We start from the raw sequence: 23982 nt of genomic DNA, 5'->3' as shown, positions 1-23982 counted from the left end.
TCTGAATCTCCTGTCCAGAATTATGTTCCAAAGCCTTCATTGAGGATTCTAAAGTATGAAGTTTGTCCATTAGAGATAACATCTCTTCTTTGAACATAATTTTTATGGCATAAACCATGCCTTCTTGTATTGACAATCTTTCCGCCAATCTGTCATAAGCTTTAGACAAAATCCGATTGTCACATTCAGCAGTTTTGATTCTCTCAGTTAATGTTTCAGTTCCTACAGAAAGGGACTGAAGCTTATGATCCAAATCAGCTGTTCCCTCTTCCATAGTAATGAATTTCTCCTTAACATCAGCCTGTACCTTTTTAAAATTTTGCTCGGTTAATCGAGTTATGTTAAACAAAGATCTGTTCTCTTCCTGGAGAACTTCAAACTGATTCTTGAGAAGATTGTTGTCATTCTCAATTGTTTTTAAGCATTCAATCCCTGCCTTAAGAATCTTGGATTTGTCTCGTTAAGACTTTATCATATTTCTGTTATCAAACCATTTAGTGCCAATGAAAACTACGAATCCCAGAAGGATCCATAGATGTGGGGTGATAGACACCTCTTGTAAAATCTCCCACATGGTACAATTAAAAAAACTGTTAAATTCTTGAATGGTAACGTGTTCAGACATTTTATTTATAAAAGAAAATTTTTTTTACCTGCAATGACCGGTTCCTGCCAGTGGTGGTCTCTGTGGTTTTGGAGCCTGTCCTGGAACTAGCTCTTGTAGACCAGGTTGGTCTCGAACTCACAGAGATCTGCCTGTCTCTGCCTCCCGAGTGCTGGGATTAAAGGCGTGCACCACCACTGCCTGGCCAGCCTCGAACTCACAGTGATCCGCCTGCCTCTGCCTCCCAAGTGCTGGGATTAAAGGCATGCACCACCACTGCCTAGCCAAGTCACTTTGTATCAGACCAAATCTGCCGCTGTGGCGGCTTTTGTTGCAAAACCGCAGGTACCTGAGCTTCTGCTAATTCAGGCAGTGGGGTTCCGCTGCAAACTTAGCCAAGGCAGGCAGGGAGGGGTTAATTGCTCTGGCGAGCAGGCGGGGCAGAATGGGCCTGTGTGGCCAAGTGTATCTCGGACTCAGCACTGGGGCCCGAGTCACGAACTAAAAAATGGCACCCGGGAGTGTGCTGTGTTAGCTAGCAGGCTATGCGCTTGAGTCAGGGGCAAAATAGCCCGACGTTGGACGCCAAAATGTAACGGCGTAAACGAATGCAGACAGATTGTAAAAATATATACAGCTTTAATGGGGAAATAGACTTACAGAACCACCGTTCCCGGGGAGACCAGGAAAGCAGAAGCAAGTGCAGCGAGCACACTTGCCAGATTTATAGGTAAACATTAGCCTGAGGCGAACACGTCCCCTAAGGGGCGGGACTTATCCCTACAAAGTTAGTGTCAATAGAGTCTTGATGATTAACAAAAGAACAAGGACATGTCACACAGCTAGAACACATGAGCTTCTATTGAGGAGTCATACCAACTGTGACTTAGGTTAATTAGTTTAAAAAATGGACTCCCAGTAGTTTAAATTCTAATCTTAATGTTGGGAGATGTGTTTACAAGTTTTGGGGTGCAAGATAGCTGAAACAAAGCTTTGAAAATAACTTAAGTTTAGACTACAATATTTTCATCAAATCGCTTTGAGGTGAAAAACCCAAGAAGACAATCTAAAGTTTTAGAAAGGCACATAGTTGAGTGAGGAATGTGTTAAGGTCAGGAACGAGAACAAAGCAGCCCAGTTATCATTGGCGGACATCTCTTTCTTGCTAGGATTGGTGGTTGATGATTAATTTCTTATACCCATTTCTGCCCTCAGTCTCCTGATAGAAGAAACTACTGATGTGTGGGTATGTACCATAAAGGTTTAAGGTAGAGCTCACTGATTCTTTTCCATATATAAAAGTTTAGGTATGTGATTCCTTTAAGATTCCTTACAAGATTACCTTTCAAGATAAGCAGTGAAGTAATTGACCCTTTCTTTGTAACTGCAAAATGCAGCCTGCCAGTAAAAGACCTAACAAAAACACCTTGCTTGCCAAATGGTTAATCTATAACAAGTTTCTTGGGTATGAATGAACATGGGTTCTTGGAATAATTTGTCTTTCGCCTATGATATGTAAAATGTTTAAACATGTAAGCGATATGGATGACATGCTTTTTAATGTTTATTTTGTATTCATTGTAATCATTCACTTGGAAACCAGAATGTAACCACACTGTAATTTTATATTGCCTGAAAGATGTTGCTGAGGTATGTAAGCTGTAAGGGAAAGAATAGAGATAGAGTTAGAAGGAACACATCAAGAATGAGAGAAATAAATCACCAGGAAAATAAAGAATAGAAAATACAAAAGAAGAATAAAGAAAATGCCTGAAAGGAAACCGTCAAGAGAGTGTGTGTGTCCTTTTCCCTAAGCCAACTCTGTGGGTTCCCTTTGAGCCTTGTGCTGCTGGAGGGTGGTTCCTCGGGAAGCAGTACCATTCTGTTTCACTTCCTGTCCTGGCTTCCTGTGATGATGGTAGAAAAGTGTAAGTCAAAGAAGCCCTTTCTTGCCGGGCGGTGGTGGCGCACGCCTTTAATCCCAGCACTTGGGAGGCAGAGGCAGGCGGATCTCTGTGAGTTCGAGACCAGCCTGGTCTACAAGAGCTAGTTCCAGGACAGGCTCCAAAACCACAGAGAAACCCTGTCTCGAAAAACCAAAAAAAAAAAAAAAAAAAAAAGAAGCCCTTTCTTCCCCAAGTTGCTTTGGTCATGGTGTTTCATCTCAGCCATGGAAACCCTATCTAGGACACGGGGGTAAGTGATGGGCCAGAGCACTAACAAAGATTCATAGCCAGATTTGACTAGATCAAGATCCAGAAGTAGATAAATTCTAGTATTATTAGACATTGGCAATAAAGGGAAAACAATGTTGGAAAACTAATGCAGGATCCCTGTGGAACAGGACTATAGTGATTTGAGGAGAATGGTCCTCATAGACTCATGTTTAAATGCTTGCTCCCAACTTAGTGGAACTGTTTGAGAAGGGTTAGAAGATAATGGCCTTGTTAGAGGAGGTGTGGCCTTGTTGGAGAAGGTGTGGCCTTGTTGGAGGAGATGTGTCATTGGGAATGAGCTTTGAGGTTTCAAAAACCCAAATCAGGCCCAGTCTCTGTCTCTCTGTCTCTGTCTCTCTCTGCCTCTGCCTCTCTGTCTCTCCCTTTCTCTGTCTGTCTGTCTCTGCCTACTGTCTGCAGATCAGGATGTAAAGTTCTCACTACTGCTTCAGCACAGTGCCTGTCTGCTTCCTGCTTTGATAATCATGGAATAACCCTATGAAACTGTAAGCAATCTCCTAATGACCAAGGCAACTTTTACAAAGGAAAGCATTTAATTAGGAGATTGCTTACAGTTTCATAGAACTGTAACTACCACAAGGACCTTACAGGCCTGGGGAATGTCCTAGTGATGTTTCAAGGAAGTATTATGTGGATATGGAGGGGCTCAAAGAGCAAGGAGACAGGGAAAGTTGTTCTTATGGGAGAAGGTGGTGACCTGGACCAGGGAGAGGGCAGTGGAAATGGACAAAATTATCCGTATGGAGGGAGGTCTTAGCGCTGGTGTTGGCAGGGTCTACTGATCCCTGTGGGACGAGACCAGGTAGAAGGTAGAGGGTTCTCAAGTTTGTATCTTTAGGCATTCAGGTGACAGAGGAAGCCTGCTGGGTAAACCTCATAGCACACTGTTGATGGAATTGAGTAGGGCTTGCTGGATTATTTATTAGTACCTTTTCTGTGGCAGTGATCAAATATCATGACCAGGAACAACTAACTTATAGAAGGATGAGGGTTTTTGGGCTTCTGTAATGTGAGGAAGAGCAGGAAGCTGGCTGGTCGCTTCTCATCACACAGGAAACCAAGGGAATGAACTAGAAGTAGGGCAAGGCTATAAAGTCTCAGAGCCCTCAACTCGTGGCAAATACCCTGCAGAAAGGCCTTACCTTAGAGGTTCCCTAATCTACACAAACAGTAGCAGCTGGAGGCCAAGTGTCTGAGCCTACAGGGGCAAATGGAAGCATCCTTGTGTCTCTCACTGTTCTAGAAGCTTAAGAACATGGCTCTTATATGTGCTTTGCATCTGGTGGGGGCATTCTTACTGGTAAGGATGCTGTCATTTTCCAAAGTGGCACACAGCATGGCATGGAAAGACAGAGAAAGCTTGTCAGAGAGCAATTGTTTTCAGAACAACTCCACTTGACAAAGAGCTCATGAATCTATTAGTCCACGAGTAGATTAATCTCTCCTGATTTAGGAGAACCTCAGAAAATTTTGCCTGATCCTCATCTCCTCCTCCTCCTTATTTTTTCTTCAACAATATCTCACCATGTAGCCCTGGCTGTCCTGAAAGTTACTATGTATACCAGGCTGGCCTCAAACTCCACCTGCTGGGATAAACGTGTACACCACTCTGCCTAATCTGATCCTACTTCTTCATACCTCACATGAGGATTACTTTCAACATGAATTTTGTTGGAAGCATTCAAACTTTGACTGCATTAAAAAATGTGCACAAAACTTTTAGTTAAAGTTGACTGAAATTATTTACTAAGGTTTGTCCACTGACAGTTCGTATTCTGGAGACTTAGCCCTCACTATGGCAGGTTTTTTTTTTTTTGTTGTTGTTTTTTTTGAATTTTTCGAGACAGGGTTTCTCCATAACTTTTTGGTTCCTGTCCTGGAACTAGCTCTTCTAGACCAGGCTGGCCTCAAACTCACAGGGATTCGCCTGCCTCTGCCTCCCGAGTGCTGGGATTAAAGGCGTGCGCCACCACCGCCCGGCTCTATGGCAGTTTTGAAAGAGAACCTTTAAGAAGTGGGATGGTTAGGCCACTGGAAGAATGAGGCAGAGAAAGGCAAGTCAGTTCAAAGGTCACACCCAGAAGAGGTTATAATGAGGGACAATAGAGTCACCAGTTCCTGTCACTAATATGGGGACGGAGAGCCGTTAACTTTGTGAAACAGCTTGACAATGACGTGGCAGTTGGATGTGGAAAGGGTGCATTGCGGTGGGTTTCAAAGAAAGGAGTGTTTGGTTACAGAGAACACGGGAAATCTTACTACAGGTTCAAGTGAGGGTATGGGATGGCTGGTCATAATGGGATGGCTGGTCATAGTCAAGGGAATTGCTGTAAAGAATTGGGGGGGGGAATGGGGAGGCAGAAGAGAAATGAGCAGTCGAGTAGATAATGAGGCCAGAAACTGACATGTTAGAGAGGTCAGGTAAATGGGGCCATATCCTCAGTGACCAAGAGGAGGCACAGAGACAATATGATTGCAGAAGGGGAAAGTGGCCACGCCAAGACACGCCCTCCCAGAACAGGATGTCTTGAAGGAAGGAGGGTGGATAGAGGCCTGGAAGAGTAGTGCAGGATCATGTGGACTCCAGCAGGGCCCCAACTCTTGGCCTTTCAAATATGGGGAAGATGATCAAAGCAGCTCTAGCATCCGTGCCTAGAAAGTTCAATTGCTGTGTCTTATCCTCTGATCTAACCCAGATCTAAGGGTCACATGTCAGGTGGCTGGCTAGTCAAAGGGAAGGGAAGTGTGTGTGTGTGTGTGTGTGTGTGTGTGTGTGTATCCTGCCAGGGACCCAGCCTGTGCCAAGTACATCTAGGTTGACACTACAGGACATCAGCCACTTCTGAAAAGGACGTAAGGATCCTTGGGCAAGGACATAAAACCTCCCAGCTCAGGTTACAGTTCTGCAAGGAATACTGAATCCAGAGCCCATCCTTAGAGGTCACCAATGATTGTTTTTCCAGTTCCCATGATGCTCTGCTGTGGTAAGGTTAAATGTTCTCCTAACCTGCTCCCGGACCTCCTTGGATGGCTTCAGTTCCACTTTTTACTTGTGTGACACTGACTTAGTTTCTGTGTTCCTTGGTACTGGTGCGGGGCTGGTGTCTATAACTCCCCTGCCTTCTCTAAGAAGCAGCTTCCCTCCCAGGCAGCGGGGTCCTTCACCATCAGCCATCACACACTTCCATGACCTGGTCCTGGAGGTGCCTGCCTGACAGGATAGGGAGATGCAGGCTAGACTGTGCATGTCTCCTCTCCCGTCCTGCTGGGGGATGCTCAGCCAGGGTGGAAAGCACACAGGACTCCCTGTGCCCCTTTAAGCACAGTGCTCTGGGGAGGGAAGAAGATGGGAGCCCCTGCAACCTCCACCCCTGCTCCCAGCAGGAAGGACCTTCAGTTGGGCCCTGGACTTCCTTATCTCAAGCTGGGGATTGTGATTCCTGGGGAGAGGGTTAATGGAAGGAGCACTTGGCATTAGCTTTGCTCAGATCAGCCTGAACTGTGTCAGCAAAGGCTGCTACTGCTCCTTCCTGGGAAGGAGGGGGGCCCTGGTCACCCCACTCTCCCCCTCCCACACTAACACACATTGATGCCTGTCTCAGCAGAATCAGCAAGAAGTTTCTTCTTCTCAACATTGTGTTTTCCCTGTTTTCAGAAATCACTTTCAGACTTCATTTTGTCCTGAGCCCAGGTACTTGTCAGTTGCCAGGGGTGAGGCAAAGCTGCTGTTTCCTGGCAGGACCACGTGGGGAAGGAGGGTGGTCTCCTGCCAGTGAGCTTGGGCTCTGAGGGAGGCTGTGTGGAACAGATGGGGCAGTGGGAGTGAGCTAGGAAGGAGGTTTATTGCACAGAAATTATCTGAATCCTGTACCCCAACTATTCCAGTGTGCCGGTGAACAGAAAAGCAAAAGTGGACAGGAACATTTGCAAGGAACGGCAGAGCTTGAGCCGTCTGGAAGATGCTGGGTGTGGGGAAGAGAAGAAAAAGGGGACTACTCTGCTTAACACAACTGAGGTAGAAGGGTGTCGGTAGAGCAGGGAAGGAATGTCACTATTCTTCAGGCCATAGAATGTCACCAAAGAGAAACTGTCCTCTCCTCAGGCCCTCCAGGTCCCCTCTGCTGGGTATAATCCATATGGCAGTTCCCATTCCTCGCTGTAGTGGGCACAGTCTGTCAGACACCATTGGAGAATTTAACTACCGATCTGCCCCCGCTGGTCCGTGTGCCTGCCTTCACTTTCAGACTCAGAATTATGAACTAGTGAAGGACTGCCGGGGACATAAAAGACACAGTAGGCTCCTCCAGACCCATCCCTAAAGTACAGCGTTCACCCTAATCACTGGAGCAAAACAAGGGCCGCCCAGACCCAGCCTCAACCCTTCTCCATGGACCGGTGACAAAGATCTTCCCCTCAGTGTGGCAAACTCTACGTGGGACTCAAAAAGTATAAACAAGAAATATAAATGCAAATGGGACGTTCTAGTCAGGAATTGCTGTGCTGATCCTCACGTTCTCCTCCCTCTAGGGTTTCTAAAGGCCCCGCCTGATAGATTGACAAGCACCCAGCAGTAGTTCCAGGCTGTGGATGGGGAAAAAAAGTCTATGGAGCAGAAGAGAAGGGCAACCGAATGATCTCATGTGTGAGAGACAAGGAGTGTACCCCAATCACTATGCATTCTGGGGCAGCCTCACCATTAATTCTATAGTGCGTGTATACCGCTTCCACCCACAACATGGCCACAGGGCCGGGTGGGGCATCCGATTAACGATTCATCAGGAGCCTTTAGTCTGGCATGCAGGGACTGAAGGGAATATCTGCTTGCTCTTAGCTTTCATGAGAGATTTGGGATATTTGCCTCCTTTGTAATAGACTTCGGCTGGCTAGTTTATGCCAACTTGTTACAAGGTAGAGTCATCTGAGGAGGAGGGAGTCTAAGTTGAGATACTGCCTAGTAACTCTGGGCCGTAAGCAAGCCCAGACTATTTTCAAATTACTGATTAATGTGGGAGCACCCAGCACATTGTGGGTAGTAGCAACCTGGCCAGGTGGTTATGAATTCTGTAAGAAAGCAGGCTTAGCAAGCCATGAGGAGCAAGCCAGTAAGCAGCACCCTTCCATGGCATCTGCATCAGTTCCTGCCTTCAGGTTCCTACCCAAGTTGAGTTCCTGCCTTGGTTCTCCCTCATGGACTGTGTGTGATTCAGGATAGGTAAGTTAAAGAAACTTTCCTGCCCAAGTTGATTTTGTTCACAGTGTCTCATCCCATCAATAGAAACTGTAACAAAAATGTTGGGTCCATGGAGGTCATGCTAAGATAGGGGCAGACCACCAAAGTTTAGTAAACCAAAAGAAAACTTTATTCCAGGAAAAAAAAATAAATCTCCATGGGGCACAAAAATCTTATCAGCTAGCTGAGACCACAGCCAGAGATGGATTTGTAAGGCTGTGGAGAAGGGCAGCTGTTAAACCCTCCCTTTTTAGATTAAGAAACAACAAGCATTAGGCAGTAACAAAGAAACTTTTACAATCTTGAGGTGACACAAATTGCCCTTCTTTGCATTTCCATTAACAGGGTTTTTCAGTTAAACTAGTGTTTGTATTTAGTCCATTGTTTTTCCCTGGCGTTCTTTTTTAGTGATTACCAAGGCTCCCCACTCCCCTGACACTGCCAGTTTCACATGGCCAGGAAGGGTATGGGACAATAAAAAACCAAAAAGTCAAAAATCATGTACATTTCATCATTTAAAAGTTAACTCACCTGTATCAGTGTTTGTGAATACAATGCAGAAATACTTGTTAATGATTGGTGCTCTGAAAGTGAGCTTCAGAATGACCCAAGACCTCTGATTCAAATTTGTCCTGTAGTAGCTCTATTAGTAGATTGTTGGTGTTCAAAGGTTTGAAATGTGGGTAGGATGTGTCAAGGTGTCTAATGTGTAGCTTGGCTAGTCAAAATTATGTGTGTAAAAAAAGTAAAAATGAAAGTTACCTCAGCTCACATCAATTGCTGGTCATGAGTGGCCATGGGGATATCTAAAAGTTGGTCCTCAGTTTGCAGAGTGACCCTAAGTTTACAGAGAAATGCTTCAGCCTCCTAAATAGAGCTATGGGTGGTAAAGTGAGTAACCCACTGTTAATAGTTAATCCTTAAGCTGCTGAGAAAGCTGCAGACAACCTGCCCTCAGTCTCCTAGGCTTACAACTTTATATTTCTTTATTTCTATATTCTTATTTCTGGAATCTACATTTTTTATATTCTTATTCTTGGACTCTTCAAAAGATAGAGATTGGTACCAGAATTGAGGAGCCTGGTAAGCCCAATGGATTCCATGACTGTGGCCACTGCTGCTCTTCTCTGGCTGGGAAGTGAGCTCTCAGTCAGAAGCAATACTGTGCGTAATACCATGATTGTGGGTAAGATGTTCTGTAAGTCCATGGATGGTGGTGTTGGCAGAATCATTACATGCAGGAAAGGCAAATCCATAACCAGAGTAAGTACCTAATCCAGTAAAGACATGGCATTGCCCTTTATTGTCCTTCATTGTGAATGAGGTTGCCCAGGTCAGTGGCTGGTCACCCTGGGGTATCGTGCCATATCTGGGCTCCGTGTTGGCCTCTGCTATTGGCATATCTGGCACTCAGTAGCGGCTGTAGCCCCGCCAACTCCGGCAAGTGCAAGTCCCATCTCTGTCACCACGATCAAGCTGGAAACAATCACAACGTCCCTCGAGGGGCGAGGACTAGTTCAGTTCCAGTGCTTGCCCTGAATTCCTAAAGGTCAGGTGAAAAAACTGGGCATGTTGTCACATACCTGTCACCCCAGCCTTGGGGAGATGGAAACCGATAAATCCTGGGGCTCCCTGGCTAACCAACTTAGTCTGGATGGCAAGTTTCAGAGCAATGAGAGACTCTGTCTCCAAAGAAAAATGGGCAGTGATTAAAGAATAACATCCATGAATGTTCTCTTGCTTCTTCCCACCATCACAAGCTCAAGCATGCATGCATATCCATATACACATACCCTTATGTGTGTGCACACATGCATGCACACATATACACACACACATTATAGACCCCTACTGGCTCTTTCTGGCAGCACCTCCTTGTCCATATATATATTAATCTATAGTTTGAAACACTGGATTTCTGATCAATCACATGGGAGAATCCAGTGGAGACTGTGTGAGTTGGTTTCACTCTGAAGGCAGTTGAAGGCAATTGGCAGGCGTTGGCCATCTTAGGCCCCCTTAGTTTTCCTAGACTTGGTCTTGGTCCTTTAAGAGGTGAGACTGGAGCCTCCTTTCCCCTTCTTGTTCCTTGACCAGGAGGGAGCCCACCTGCTAAAGGGTTTTGTGAAATGCAAACACTTCATTCAAATGTAAATTACAACCTTTACCTTCAACTCCAGGAGACTTTCTACTTTTAACTTTTACTATAGGAAACTTCAAACTATGTTATATTAAAAAAAGAACATAATAAGCCCTTAATGGTCCCCAGAAACCCAGCTTCGAAAATTGTATTCATACCCTCAGCCTCTGTCTCTCGGAGGATGATTTTTAATGTGTGGTTCATACATATTTCAGTATGTAGCTGTAAAAGGCAAAGAATTCTTAGAATTGTAACGGCACTATTATCCTACCTCAAATAATTATGCTATTCCTATACATCAAGCACCCGATCCCCATCTATAGATACAAAATGAAATGTTTTTGCAATGAATGAACGAAAGCAACACTCTCACATTTTAACAACCAGGCCTTGACCTTTTGGAGCCTGACCCTCAGTGACCCATGATGCCTCATATAACTTACTAACTCAGAGAACCTTGTACAAGAAAATTAACTAATTCTGTAAGCCTTGTTACTCAACAAGCTCAACCTGCCCACTGGGTACGGTTCAGGCTGGAGGCTGTCCGTTCCACTGGGGGAGAATAAGACTACTGCCACAACTTCTGAGCCCAACTGGAAAGAAGCTTCATTTAACACTGGCCAGGATCGTACCTGGGACTCCCAGAGAACCGTGGTGAACTACACTACTCAGGAGCTGATAAAGGCAAAATCCACAAGGCTCTGTGCTTCCCACTGTGATCTATCAAGGGCAAGCGAACATCTTGATGTACTTCCAGCCTACTCACCTCCTGCATCCTGTGCAGTTGGAACAACCAAGCTTGTCTACAGAGGTAAAATTCCATGGCTTGTTACCTTACATGAATAGCTCCCAGTGTCCCAGGAAGTTATCTGTCCCTGGGCAAGTGGGGCTTACAGGTTAGAGGCGTTTCTGCTTTATAGCTCTCCTAAGTGCAGTAACAAACTTAAAATATAACTTTAGTTATCACAGAGGCCATGAGGATAAGGCAGAGGAACTCCCCCTGCCCCAAACATATCCTCTCAACTGTTACAAAAAACAAAACCAAAAAATCTCTCCCTTCCTCTCAGCAGCGGGCTTCCCTTTGGGCATTCACCTGTTGCTTTTTTACAGTGTATTTCAATAAATTCTCTCTTTGTCTGCTGGTGTCTTGGTGAATTCTTTTACCACCCATGTCACCAACCTTCCATGTGACATTTCTCACAGTAGTATTCACAAGGTTCTCATTATTTTATTGTTTGTTCAGTTTTGAACCCAAATGTCACCCAAGTCCAGTTGCTTTGTTAAACCCAACCACTCAGGACCAGAAGGTATCTTGATAAAAGGGCCTAGAAATTCTTTTACAGCACACAAAAGCATAACACTAGAGACTTCCTAGTCTCCAGAATGAGGAAAATAAAAATTGTTCAGTTGTTGGGGTTAGGGGAGTTACATGGCATTATCCTCATGGTCTGACTGCCATGATCCTGTGGGTGGAGGGACCTCTCCTTGTCTTGTTGAGTAACAGGTTGCTTTAGTTGGTTTTTCTTGAGCCCAGTCATTTGTGCAAGGTTCTCTGAGTTGTTAGGGGTTAGGCTCCAGATATCTGTGTGAGGCATAGGTCACTGCAGGTCAGGCTCCTAATAAACATAGTTTGATTGGAAATGTAATTTTTGGCAATTTTGTTTCCATAAGTAAGGGTTGGATGGATGATATATAGATGGTAGCCATAAAATAGACCAGGTCCTAGAATGGGTTCTCTGAATATCCAACAGCAGGGTTATCAGGTAACAGTTGGCAAAGTAAATTAGACTTAAAACTCAGTGTTTTTAAATTAACATTGGAAAAAGAAATCTCTGCTTACATGGAGACTTCAGTGAAAGAGGCGGGACCTGTGACACTAAGAAAGCTTGGGGACAGCAGATCTAGGCAGGGTACTTCTGCTCCTTGGTTGGTTGGGGTATAGGCAGACAATTATGGCGCCTGCATGGTCATCATTCTGGGGCTTAAGTTAAGGGTTTCAACATGAAATTAAGAATAAAGAGTCTATTTTCTCCTTGGCCCAAAGCTGTAAGTTGTCTGGCTTCTCTTGTTTCTGCTCCGTTCCATCCTCAGGCCGTGTTACTAAATTTAGCACATCTCGTCATTTTTTCCTTCCTGGCTTCAGTTGATCTGTCTACTCAGTCTTTCATGGTAAGATCTGCCTCCATATCTGACTCTTCCTTGGGAAGCTAGGGTCGATCACCCTGTAAACATCTCTTAACCAGGATCTTCTGCAGGTGCCCTCCTGTTTTTTCAAAAATGAAATTAAATTTAGGCAATTTATATATTCACAGAAAAATTGGGAGACTAGTACAGGACATTCCCACATAGGTCATTCCGTTTCCCCATCAATATCTTACATTAGTATAGCGTAGTTCTTAACACAATGAGCCAGTTCTGAAGCATTATTATTCCCCAAAGTGTTATTCAGATTCCCTTGTCTGGTATCTTTGATCCTGGATGCTCTTTTTTACATTCCACAGGCAGTGGAAATTCCCATTTTTATTTTATGATTGCTATAAAAATCCCATGCTGAAATTCTACCCCTGTGTTGGTGTTTGGGGGTGGGGTCCTTTGGGAGGGGACCAGATCCTAACACTGGAGCATTCATGAAGAGCACTAGGGACTTTCCAGGAGACTACAAGTCGGTCTATGAATCAAGAACTGGAACCTCACCAGACACCCAGTCTGCCAGCCCCTTCATCTTAGACTTCCATGTCTCCAGAACTGTGAGAAATACGTTTTAGTTGTCTGTAAGCCATTCAGTCTAGGCCATTTTGATCCTGCAACTCCAAAGAGCTAAGTTTACGCCTTGACAGTTTTGAAGTTTGCCGGTCAACTATGTAATGGCCTCCCTCTGCTGAGACTGGCTGGGTGCTTTCCTCACACTTCAGGCCGGAAATCTCTCTGTTGATGGGGAAGGCCGCAGGCAAAAGAGCGGTGCTCACCACCTCACCTTGGTTGCCCTCTGTCACTGCCACATACCCATGCAGACGCTGCTCTTGGTTGTCAGGCCATTGTTGGTCAAGTTCTCCCAAAGCTGCCAAGTTGCTCTGTGGCTCTCCTCTCTTTATACTGTCTGCTCGTGGGAAGGAAGTCACTATTCAGCTATGCTCTACCTGAGAACAAAATAACTTTGAAAATGACCTCTTTGCCTACCTGTATTCCATATCAGTTCAGGCGTATGGATGTTGATTTTCTACTTTGCCATATAAATTAACAAACCAAAAGTGAAGCTGCTTTAATTTGTTGCTCAAGTTGTTTCTGCTTTGGAAACTCTTCCAGCAGTGGTGGTGACTTCCTTTCTATCATATGACAACAGTATGGGGTTTCTTCTTACATTTTTGGTCTTCTTTTTCTTTTGGGGTGTGGGGGTGGGTGAGCTTCTTTCCTGACATTACAAGATGGTTGATGTTCATTGTACACTCACTGAGCTTGCCTGGAAGCCAGAGAGTAAAACAGCTGCACTGGTCAGCCTTACAGACTAGTCAGTGGTGACACACACCTTTAATCCCAGCAGCCACACTAGTTTCCATAGAAACCGGGCAGTAGTGGTGTATGCCTTTAATCCCAGCCCTAGAGAGGAATGTAAGACAGGAGGAGACAGCTCTCATCTACAGTCTTATTCTGAGAATTCTTGGAGGCAAGATCACCATTTCGGACTGAGGTAGAAGAGCCAATGGTTGGCTCTTCTGTTTTCTGACCTTCAGGTTGAACCCCAATATCTGTCTCTGGATTTTCATTAATCGTGCTACAGAATATTGTTTTCCTTTGTTGTTATAAGCAACATCTGGGCCCTAAGTGGGTTGTTATCTTTAGGAATTATTGCCTCTATGAGCCTCTCAACTCATAGAACAACAAAGTAAGATGTTTATTAATCCTTGAGTGTAGACATTCCCACAAATGCTTCTATGTTTGATACCTGTAGGTTTACACAGGCCAAACATAAACTTACAGACTCATATCAAGCTTTAACCTGTTATTATAATCATAATGCTATCTTTGGGATGTTTTGAGTTATTATAGATTGGACCAAGATTCACACTTCATTTTATAGTAGTGGTAATAATCATAAACCGGATGTACAGAATTTTGAACACCATAATTTTTAATACTCTGTCAACTTCCTACAATATTGTAGCCCTGAGAGGAGTTCATTTTCTTTTTCAACAGAGGGGCAATGTGTAATTTATTTCTCTGTCTTCTAAAAAATAATCATTTGGGGCCTCTATTATCTTCCAAGAATAGCCATGGTGTTACTTTTTGACTCTGGACCGCTATCCACATGGAATAGCTCTGGGCATATGGCTCAGTCTCCCTCCAGCCCCGACGATTGGACAGGAAGTCAGGACGAAACCATGGAGGACGATAAAGCTGCTTCTTCATCTCGGTGGTTTCACAAACGATGTGATTTTTAAAGCCAGGTTGGGAAGAATCTCCAGCCAATAAAATGCTTGCCTTAACAAGCATGAAGATCTGAGTCTGGATCGCTGACACCCACACAGAAGCTGGGAGCGGTGGACATCCTGTAACCCTGAACTGGAGTGGGAGGGTCCCCAGCGCTCACTGACCAGCCATTCCAGATAGCTAGTGAGCTCAGCGTTCAGCATTAGACACTTTCTCAAAAATAAGGGAGAGTACAGTAGAGGAAGACACACAGCATTGACTTCTGGCCTCCCTGCACATGTGAACATGTACCTGCATGTCTTATACACACACAAATAATTACACATACGTACACTAACACATGCACACGCACACACACATGCAAACAAAAGCAACAAAACTCCACCATGCCCCCTTAATACCCCATGACAATTTTCTTGCAGTTGGTCTGGGGTATGATCCTGGGATTAGAAGTTGTCAAAAGAGTTTTATAGGCCTTTTGCCAGATGACCCTAATGTTTAACCAGGCTATTTGTCAATCCCTTGAACTTTAGCCAGAGGATGGCACCTCACCATGCTAAGACTTTGTCATATCCACAGTCAGCCACCCCCCCCCCCCCAACTAACTATGGCCGGTGGCATATCCATATACTCTATGTACCAGGCTCCACACCACTGCCCAGAGCCCAGGGTCAATGCAGTTGCTCGTTGTAACCACACCTATCATTGGCCTCTTCCCTTCCCTTCCCAAAAGTGTTATCACCCAGGACGAAACCTGTCCTGGCGCTGACCCTGCTCCCCATTTATATTCACTTAATCCCCATATTTCCAGGACTCAACACTTGCTACACCCATCTCTCCTTTTCCCCCATTGCCCTAGTTTCCAGAAGAACCCAAAGGCAATTTCCTGAACACTGCGTCGTTCCTTCAGCTGCCGGGACTCCTGAGTGAATAAATTTCTGCTCTGGCTCCAAAGCCTGCTCCTCCTAGCCCTCCAGATGACCACTTGAGCCTGTATCCACCAAGCTTCAGCACCAGAGGCTCAGGGGCCTAAGGGCCAATCCTGACGAGGCTTTCAGTTTCTCCGAAAGCCCTAAGGTATCTTTGGCTCAGCCTGAGAGCCCCATCCTGATTGGCTGCTGCCGGGGTCTCGCGAAGCTCCGCCCCAAGGAGCTGTCCTCTGCGGGAACCCGGAAGTGTGAGCCAGGAGATGGCGGGGGATCGGAAAGTGGAACTCAGCGAGGCCCTGGCGCTGGGGCAGGGCTGGCGCCACGCGTGCCACGCACTGCTCTACGCGCCCGACCCCCGCAAGCTGTTCGGCCGCTTCCCTTTGCGCTTCGCCGTGCTGGTGAGGACGCGTATACCGGCCTGCTCCCCGCCCCGCTGCCCGCGCTTCCCGGCCAACCATCGTCCCTCTCCTCCCCCAGATGCAGATGCGCTTCGACGGGCGCCTAGGCTTCCCCGGCGGCTTCGTGGACGCGCAGGACAGCAGCCTGGAGGACGGGCTGAACCGTGAACTGCGCGAGGAGCTGGGCGACGCGGTGGCCGCCTTCCGCGTGGAGCGCTCCGACTATCGGAGCTCACACCTCGTGGACGGACAGCGCGTGGTGGCCCATTTCTATGCCAAGCGCCTGACGCCAGAGCAGCTGCAGGCGGTGGAAGCCAGGGCACCTCAAGCCAAGGACCACGGGCTGGAGGTGGGACCAGCCTGGGACCCTCTCCCACGTCTCTCACCGAAGAAAGCCACTGGGTGGAGGATATTTTGACATGGCACTCTCTCAAGTGGCATGAACTAGTTGGGATCGTGGTCATTTCTAGGCTGGATAACACCACCAACTTGGTCTCCCTTAGCAACTTTTGCAGAGAGATTTCTAGAACACACACGCAAGGCTTTCTTCTGCTCTGTATGCTAATACTCAGGACACTCCAAAGCTTGACCTTGGGCCCCTATTTTCCTTTAGCAGGAGGTGTGCCAGTGATCCTAGTGCTAGGGAAAGGTGTGTGTGTGTGTGTGTGTGTGTGTGTGTGTGTAGGTGACTGTCCAACTGCGGCAGTGTGTAGACCGAACAGTCTCTCGGAATCAGTCACTGGTCAAGTGAGGAGGGCAGAGGAAGATTTGGGTATTTTTGCCTTTTTCTTGATCACCCTAGTGACACCTAGACAGTTGTGTAAGTTCTGTGATTGGACATACTGCTACAGCCATGCCTGGTCCCTGGAGGCAGTAGCCAGCGAGGATGAGGGAGAAGATGGAGCAGCGTTAGCATGGGTGGAGATCGGTACCCAGCATGGGTCATTTGTAAACTTTCCTGAGGTGGGATTATTGGGCCCGGTTCTATCTGGTTGTTAGGGTTAGATCTCCCCTCCGGAGAGCTCTTTTCCACGGTAGGTAAGGGAATGTGTTGAGATACTTGAAGTACCGCATGTTGCCTTTCTCCTTTTCTTAGGTGCTGGGCCTGGTGCGGGTGCCTCTGTACATCCTTCGTGATGGTGTGGGAGGCCTGCCCACCTTCCTGGAGAATTCCTTCATTGGTGCTGCCCGGGAACAGCTACTAGAAGCCCTTCAGGACTTGGAACTTGTGAATCCTGGCACTATTGCAAACCTCAAGAACCCAGCTTCTAAGTAGAAGCTGCCCACCATGGACCCATGGAAGCCAAGATGAGGGCTTCGGTATAAGGGAAGGAGGGAGGGAGGGAGAGGCAAATGCTTTCTCTTTGGGGGCTGAGGGGTGAAAGTTGATGCAAGATTAAAGGCAGAGGTGTGTTTCCAACAGAGGACCTGTCTGATGGCATTAGGGATCAAAGGCCTTGGTTGTATCTGAGTCCCTCCTTGTACAGCCCGGAAGCTCCAGGTATGCACACGTGCATTTTGTGATCACACAGCTGGCACACTCTCATCTGTCCAGTTTAACCGTGATGTGGCATCAGGCATATCCAACTCCTTCCTGGTAAATGGTGGTAGGGTTTGGGTTCTTTCCCACCTGCTGCAAGGGCTGCGGTCCAGGATCCAGCCCAGCCCATTCTTGTTAGGGAAGCGGAGGAGGGGGTTTCTCCCTGAGAATGGCCATGGGGTCGGGCAGGGGGGTTACCTGAGGCCCCAGCAAAGCTGTGGCTTTCAGAAAGTTGGGAAAGGCCTAAGCAGCCCTTCACTCTTCTTCCCCAACTGCTGAGGGTTGGCACATGGCAAGGGATTCTTGGGCTGAACCTAGGCCTGAGACTCCAGTCCTGATGCCTCTCTTCCAGTATGTTCATCTTTCAGTAGCCTGCCCTGCCAAAAACAATCATCCAAAAAGGCAGGCTGGGGCTCCAATCCCAGTTCTTTCAACAGATATGGGTTAATTAACCCCTGCTCGGTAGCAGGTATGGCAACTGAAATGGAGGCCCAATACTCTTGTCCTCCAGACTTCTGAGTGAGGAGTAGGCACACTGCGTCATACATAAATAGCACTACATGGTAAATATTATAAGCCTTGTCTGGCACGTGGTGTTCGGGAACCCTTTAACTTTGTCATGTCAAACTTACCCGCATGATACATGGTTTGTGTTGTTATGTCCCAATAAAGCAGTGTTGAAAAAGCAGGTGTGGGACTAGACCATAGCTCCGTGACTGCTCTGCTGGGAAAGCTAGGTTACTGCTTGTGGTGCCGGTGTGTGCACGTGTTTACAAGGGAGTAAATGACGGAACGGGTGTGGTTCTGTTGACATTCTTTTACTTGGGTTGGTCCTGAATAGCCCTGGTAGAGAACATTAGGCAGAAAGAAGAGAGGGCTAATCACAAAGAAATCTGGAAAGAAGTGTCTAAAAGGGCATATGTGACGGGCCTGCGGTGGGAAAATCTTGTCGGAACGTCCCCAGCACGTACTTCTTAATCGCGATCTTGCAACATGTTTCACAGTCAAGTAACTTATTTATTTCAAAACCATTCCTGTGACAGATGTGGAAATTTTCAAAATTCTCAGTGGAGGCTGGGGATATAGGTCATGTAGCTTTGCCTAGCATGCATGCAACCCTGGTCAAAACCCTGGCATTGCATAAATAACACCTGTAACCCCAGTGCTCAGGCAGGGGGATCAGAAATTCAAGGTCATCCTTGGCTACAAGGCCAGCCTTCAGTCCGTGACAACCTGCCAAGACAACAAAAGTCTAGATAGTATTGAACTGGTAGATAAAGCCTGTCAAGAGAATTTAAGGTATCTTCATTCATAGATCTGACACCTTAGTAGAGATGGTTCAAAGGCTCGCCTGGGACCAAAGCGCCTGTATGTTACCTCCCGGATATGGTGATCTAGTTAGATGAGATTCCTCCATAACTTGATGCCCAGAGAAGGGTACCAAGAGCCTAGGGTAGAAGCTGCAGGATGATGGATAGTCAACAGAGTCGTTTAATACTATAGTCAAGGGTTGGGGATTACACTCCTTTTGCTGGTGATATAATGGGGGAAGTGATAAAGGATCTGCCACCAACATTAGCAAGAGCCTAGTGTAGAGCAGAATAGGATCACTATAACTAGACATCAGGAAGCAATGGGAGGCTGTGCTTCAGAGGTGGCAGCCCTTTTGGTACAAGATCATACAGGCAAGGGCATGGCTAAGTGCATGTTTCAGGCAAGTCACTTCTGGTGTTGATCAGAAATCGGACACAGGTTTTCATGGGAGAGGATGGTGACCTGGATCAGCACTGGGCAGTGAAGGTGTACTCAGACAGGCATGGGAGGTGGGAGGGGGTCGTGGTGTTATCTGATAGAGCCTGGTTGCCTGCTTGTTGGAAGAAAGCAGGGGATGCAAAGATGGCTTTAAATTTTGAACTACAAGGTGTTCATGTTGTGGATGAAGACAAAACCCAGTGCATAGGGGAACAGGTTTGAAGACATGGAGACATACATCTGTGAATTAACTCAGTAGACAGCATGAAAACTATTCTGAGATTATCGGTAGAGAAAAGAAGTGGGCAGGTCAAAGCCCTGAGGTTTGAGAGGACGGGTAGGACATGGTAAAGGAGACAAGGAACAAGGGGGGAAAGCTAGATTAACAAACTCAACATTTCTAGGTGCTTCAGAGAATTTAGTGACTTAGCTCAGAGAAGTCCATTGGACTGAGCATCAAAGCTTTTGATTGCTTTGCTGGAAGCGGTAAGCAGTGTCAGGGAATGTGAAGGTAGAGGACTGGCAACATACTTCCGAGGCAGGGTTGAGCTGTGAGGTGTTCAATTTAAAGGGGAAACCACCCTATACATTCAGAGTTAATTTCCTTAGCTGGTTGCTAGAATGGAAGTCAGGCATTCTATTGGGGCAGGTGGGGGGGTGCTGTACATGCATCCCTGTTCCCTTCCCACCCGTGATGAGGAGATGCTGATTGCCAGCTTGATTGGATTGTGGGATGCCTATGAGATTAGTAAAGGACACCTAGGTGTGGCTGTGAGATTGTTTCCAGAAAGATCATGATAACCTTGACCTACTCAATGGTATAATCTCTTGATGGATTCAAAATTGGAATAAACTGTTGGCAGTTAGTGGAACTGTAAGAGTTGTGGTCTGGTTGTAAAAAGTGGGACTTTGGAGCTATATATAGCCTGCCTGGTGTTGGCCCAATCTTGTTTCTCTTCTTTTCTTTCCGGTCACCATGAGTTGACCAGTTTTTCTCTACCATACCCTTTCCTACACTGTTTCTGTCTTGCCTTGGGCCTCAGATCAATGCAAGAAGCCAGGCATGAACTGAAGCCTTTGAAAAGATGAGTTGAAATTAATCCTTCCCCTTAAAAATTTCCAAACGTTGACAAAAGAACTGGCTACCATACTAGTCAGTGTTCGGAAACTCAGATGGAGACACCCACCACAGTGCTGGGCTTATTTCAGGGAGGAATAAGGGGAGAGGTTGCAGTGGTGGGATGTGAGGCTTAGAGTCTGGTCTGGGTAAGATGGGCACAAAGAGACAGTTGTCTTGAGCATGATCATCAAGTCATCTTAATGAGGTAGGGACCAGGAAGTGGATCTCAGACAGCGAGAGGCACTTGTGTCTGGGGAGTTGAAATGAACTCAGGGATAGTTAAGGACCAAGTGAGAACACAGGATGACTGGCCAGACGTAGGAGACAGCTGTTAAGGGGTGACGCCCTGGGCTGGAGAGGCAGAGAATTGGGTGAGCTGCCAAGTATATTTGAAGCCAGAAGTGGACACATGGTAGAGACGAGGTGTAAATAAGGAGCCAGCATCCTTGATGACTAAGAAATGACCAGAGCTGACAGAAGGACAGTGTGGACATGCCAACGCATGGTCTCCTAGGTCAGTAACACTTGAAAATGGGAAAGCTGGAAAAGCACTGGAAAGCAATGCAGAGTGACGTAGACGCCAGCCACCAGATGGATTGAATGGTGGAGAGAAGCCGTAGAGATCCCACTATTCCTACAGGGCTGTGGTGTTAGCTCTTCCTCCGGAGACAAACGTCTATTCACTCCAGACAGGGCACCAACAAAACACCAAATACCAAGTACACCCAAGACTAGCTTTGCCAACCAATAGATTTATCATGCTTACTTAGAGAAGCATGTAGTTTTACTTTCTCATCAGGACTACCAGCCCCCAAATAATGACACAGAGACTTATTAATTTTGAAAGCTTGGCCTTTAGGCTTATCCCACTAGTTTTTATAACTAAAATTAACTTGTTTCTATTAAACTATATTCTGTCGTGTGGGTCTTTTACCTTTCTATTCTGTATGCCTGCTCCATTCTGTGTGCCCACATCTCACTGGTTTCTCCCACCATGCCAAATTCTTCTTCCCAGCCTTCCTCTCTTTTCCAGGAAGTCCCGCCTATTTTCTCCTGCCTAGCTATTCAGCTTTTTCTTAAGCCTATCAGAAGGCCCCTAGAAAAGACACATCTTCACAGTGTACAAATATTCAGCAACAGGAACATATATGAGGGATTACTTAGAGAAGAGAGAGAGAGAGTTTGTGTGTGTGTGTATGTGTGTGTGTATGAGTGAGTGCACTGTGTGTGTGTGTGTATTTAAGATTGTAAACTTGACTGAATGTAGAATCACTTTTAAGACAAGCCTCTAGGAGTACCCACGAGTGATTATTTAGATTAGATTCTGAAGACTTGTCTTTACAGTGGGTGCCACCATCCAGAGGGCTGGACCCTGGACTGAATAAAGCGAGTTGGGTACCAGCATTCATCTCTCTTTGCTCCCTCATTACGGATGCAGTGTGATCAGCTGCCTCAAGATCCTGCTGCCCCAAGTTTCGTGATGTCATGGACTGCACTCTCAAACTGTGAGCCAAAAGAACCTTCTCCCTGCAGTTTCTTTGGTCAGGGTATTTGATCAAACAAGTATCTGACCCTCCCAAAAAGCTACATCGATAATTACTTTAAAAAATCCTACCTAGCGTGAGCGATTACCTCCCATAGCTGCATACATGTAGTCTCTCATTCTGTCAATATTTTATCTCCTGTGTACTCACGCACTCCGAGGACCACATATAGCTCGGGCGGAACCTCATGTAGGTGGCATGGGTATGCAGGAGGGAACAAGTAGCTGGACCCTCAAGTGAGCTTGTAATGACTCTTCCTTCTCCCTCCCTCTATGAGGAAATATCAGTCAGCAATCTGAAACTTGCTGAGGGTCTCCTGTCAGTTACTACAATTGCAACGGAAAGAATGATGCCCGTGTAATGCAGAGACATGGCAGTCCCTAGCATGGACTTCATCACCCTGTCTTTTCTACTAACCCGACCCTGGCTTTGTGTCTATAATTTCTGTCTGAAAGCTAGATTTAACTGTCAGCTTGACACAATCTAAAGTCACCTGGGAGAAGGGCTTCTGAGAATGTCTGTGAGGGATTACCTTAATCCTGTTAATAGATGTGGGAAGATTCCTGCGTCCCCACTGCCACGCCCCCTTGTGGATGCCACTGCTTCCCCGACTTGCACTGAACAACAGAGAAAAGCAGCTGAACACTAGCATGCATCCATTCCTCTCTTCTGACTGCAGATAGAGTGTGGCCATCTGCGTCAAGCTCCTCGTGCCTCTACTTCCCCATCTTGATAGATTGTACCTTAAACTGTAAGCCAAAATAAACCCTGTCCCCACTTAAGTTACAGTTATTGGGGTGTTTTTTCATGGCAACTAAAAAAGAAAGTAGGACAGCTCCCCTGCCTTCTCGAAGAAGCATCTCTGTCTCCCAGGCAGCGGGGTCCTTCACCATCACACACTTCCATGGCCTGGTCCTGGAGGTGCCTGCCTGGCTGGATAGAGAGAGGCAGGCTAGACTGTGCATGTCTCCTCTCACCAGCTCCCGTCCTGCTGGGGGATGCTCAGCCAGGGTGGAAAGCACACAGGGCTCCCTGTGCCCCTTTAAGCACAGTGCTCTGGGGAGGGAAGAAGATGGGAGCCCCTGCAACCTCCACCCCTGCTCCCAGCAGGAAGGACCTTCAGCTGGGCCCTGGACTTCCTTATCTCAAGCTGGGGGTTGTGATTCCTGGGGAGAGGGTTAATGGAAGGAGTACTTGGCATTAGCTTTGCTCAGATCAGCCTGAACTGTGTCAGCAAAGGCTGCTACTGCTCCTTCCTGGGAAGGAGGGGGGCCCTGGTCACCCCTCCCCCATGACTAACACACATTGATGCCTGTCTCAGCAGAATCAGCAAGAAGTTTCTACTTCTCAACATTGTGTTTTCCCCGTTTTCAGAAATCACTGTCAGACTTCATTTTGTCCTGAGCCCAGGTCCTTGTCAGTTGCCAGGGGTGAAACTGCTGTTTCCTGGCAGGACCACGTGGGGAAGGAGGGTGGTCTCCTGCCAGTGAACTTTGATGCTGAGGGAGACTGCCTGAAATAGACGGGACTAGTGGCAAAGGAGTTTCGTCTTACAGAAAACATTCTGTACCCCAACACACAGGTGAAACAGAACATAGGAAGTTGTGAAATGGGTGAGAACATTTCACCTGTGATGAAATTTACAGGTGACATTGGAGTTGGAGTCCTGTAGAAGATGCTCATCGATTGCCCATTCCAAGGAAGAGGAGCAGCAGGCATGAATATGATCAATGCATATTACATGCATGCGTGGGTATGTCATAATCCCTCACTCTATACAGCATCCATCCCCTGGACTAGGAGGTCCCAGGCAGGCGTTCCCACCCTCACAGTCTCCACCCTCTCAGACTACAGAAGGTCACACCTGACGAGATTTATGACATCCTGACACTCACTGTCGCCCTGCAATAGTTACAGGGTGTGGATGGAGGCAAAGGTCTATTGAACAGGGGGAGGGCTTTGAGCGACCTCATGTTTGAGGGATCTCATGTTAGAGAGTGGAAGAACTCCAGTAGGCTTCAGGGAATGGGATGTGGCGACATCAGGTCTGTTCCATACTGCAA

The 23982-nt window shown here is 46.6% G+C and overlaps 1 protein-coding gene across 1 annotated transcript; it reads left to right on the top strand.

Moving 5' to 3' along the window:
• Positions 1-15799: 15799 nt before the first annotated feature.
• Positions 15800-18189, top strand: LOC130873063 (U8 snoRNA-decapping enzyme). The gene is made up of 3 exons (XM_057767589.1): positions 15800-15963; positions 16043-16312; positions 17060-18189. The coding sequence occupies exons 1-3, from the start codon at positions 15826-15828 to the stop codon at positions 17237-17239; spliced, it is 588 nt and encodes a 195-aa protein (XP_057623572.1). The 5' UTR covers positions 15800-15825; the 3' UTR covers positions 17240-18189.
• The last annotated feature ends 5793 nt before the right edge of the window (positions 18190-23982 follow it).

Source organism: Chionomys nivalis, chromosome 4 (genome assembly GCF_950005125.1).
Source record: "Chionomys nivalis chromosome 4, mChiNiv1.1, whole genome shotgun sequence".
Taxonomy (NCBI): domain Eukaryota; kingdom Metazoa; phylum Chordata; class Mammalia; order Rodentia; family Cricetidae; genus Chionomys; species Chionomys nivalis.
The sequence above is the reverse complement of the archived record's forward strand: the minus strand, read 5'-3'. Positions and strand labels throughout refer to the sequence as shown.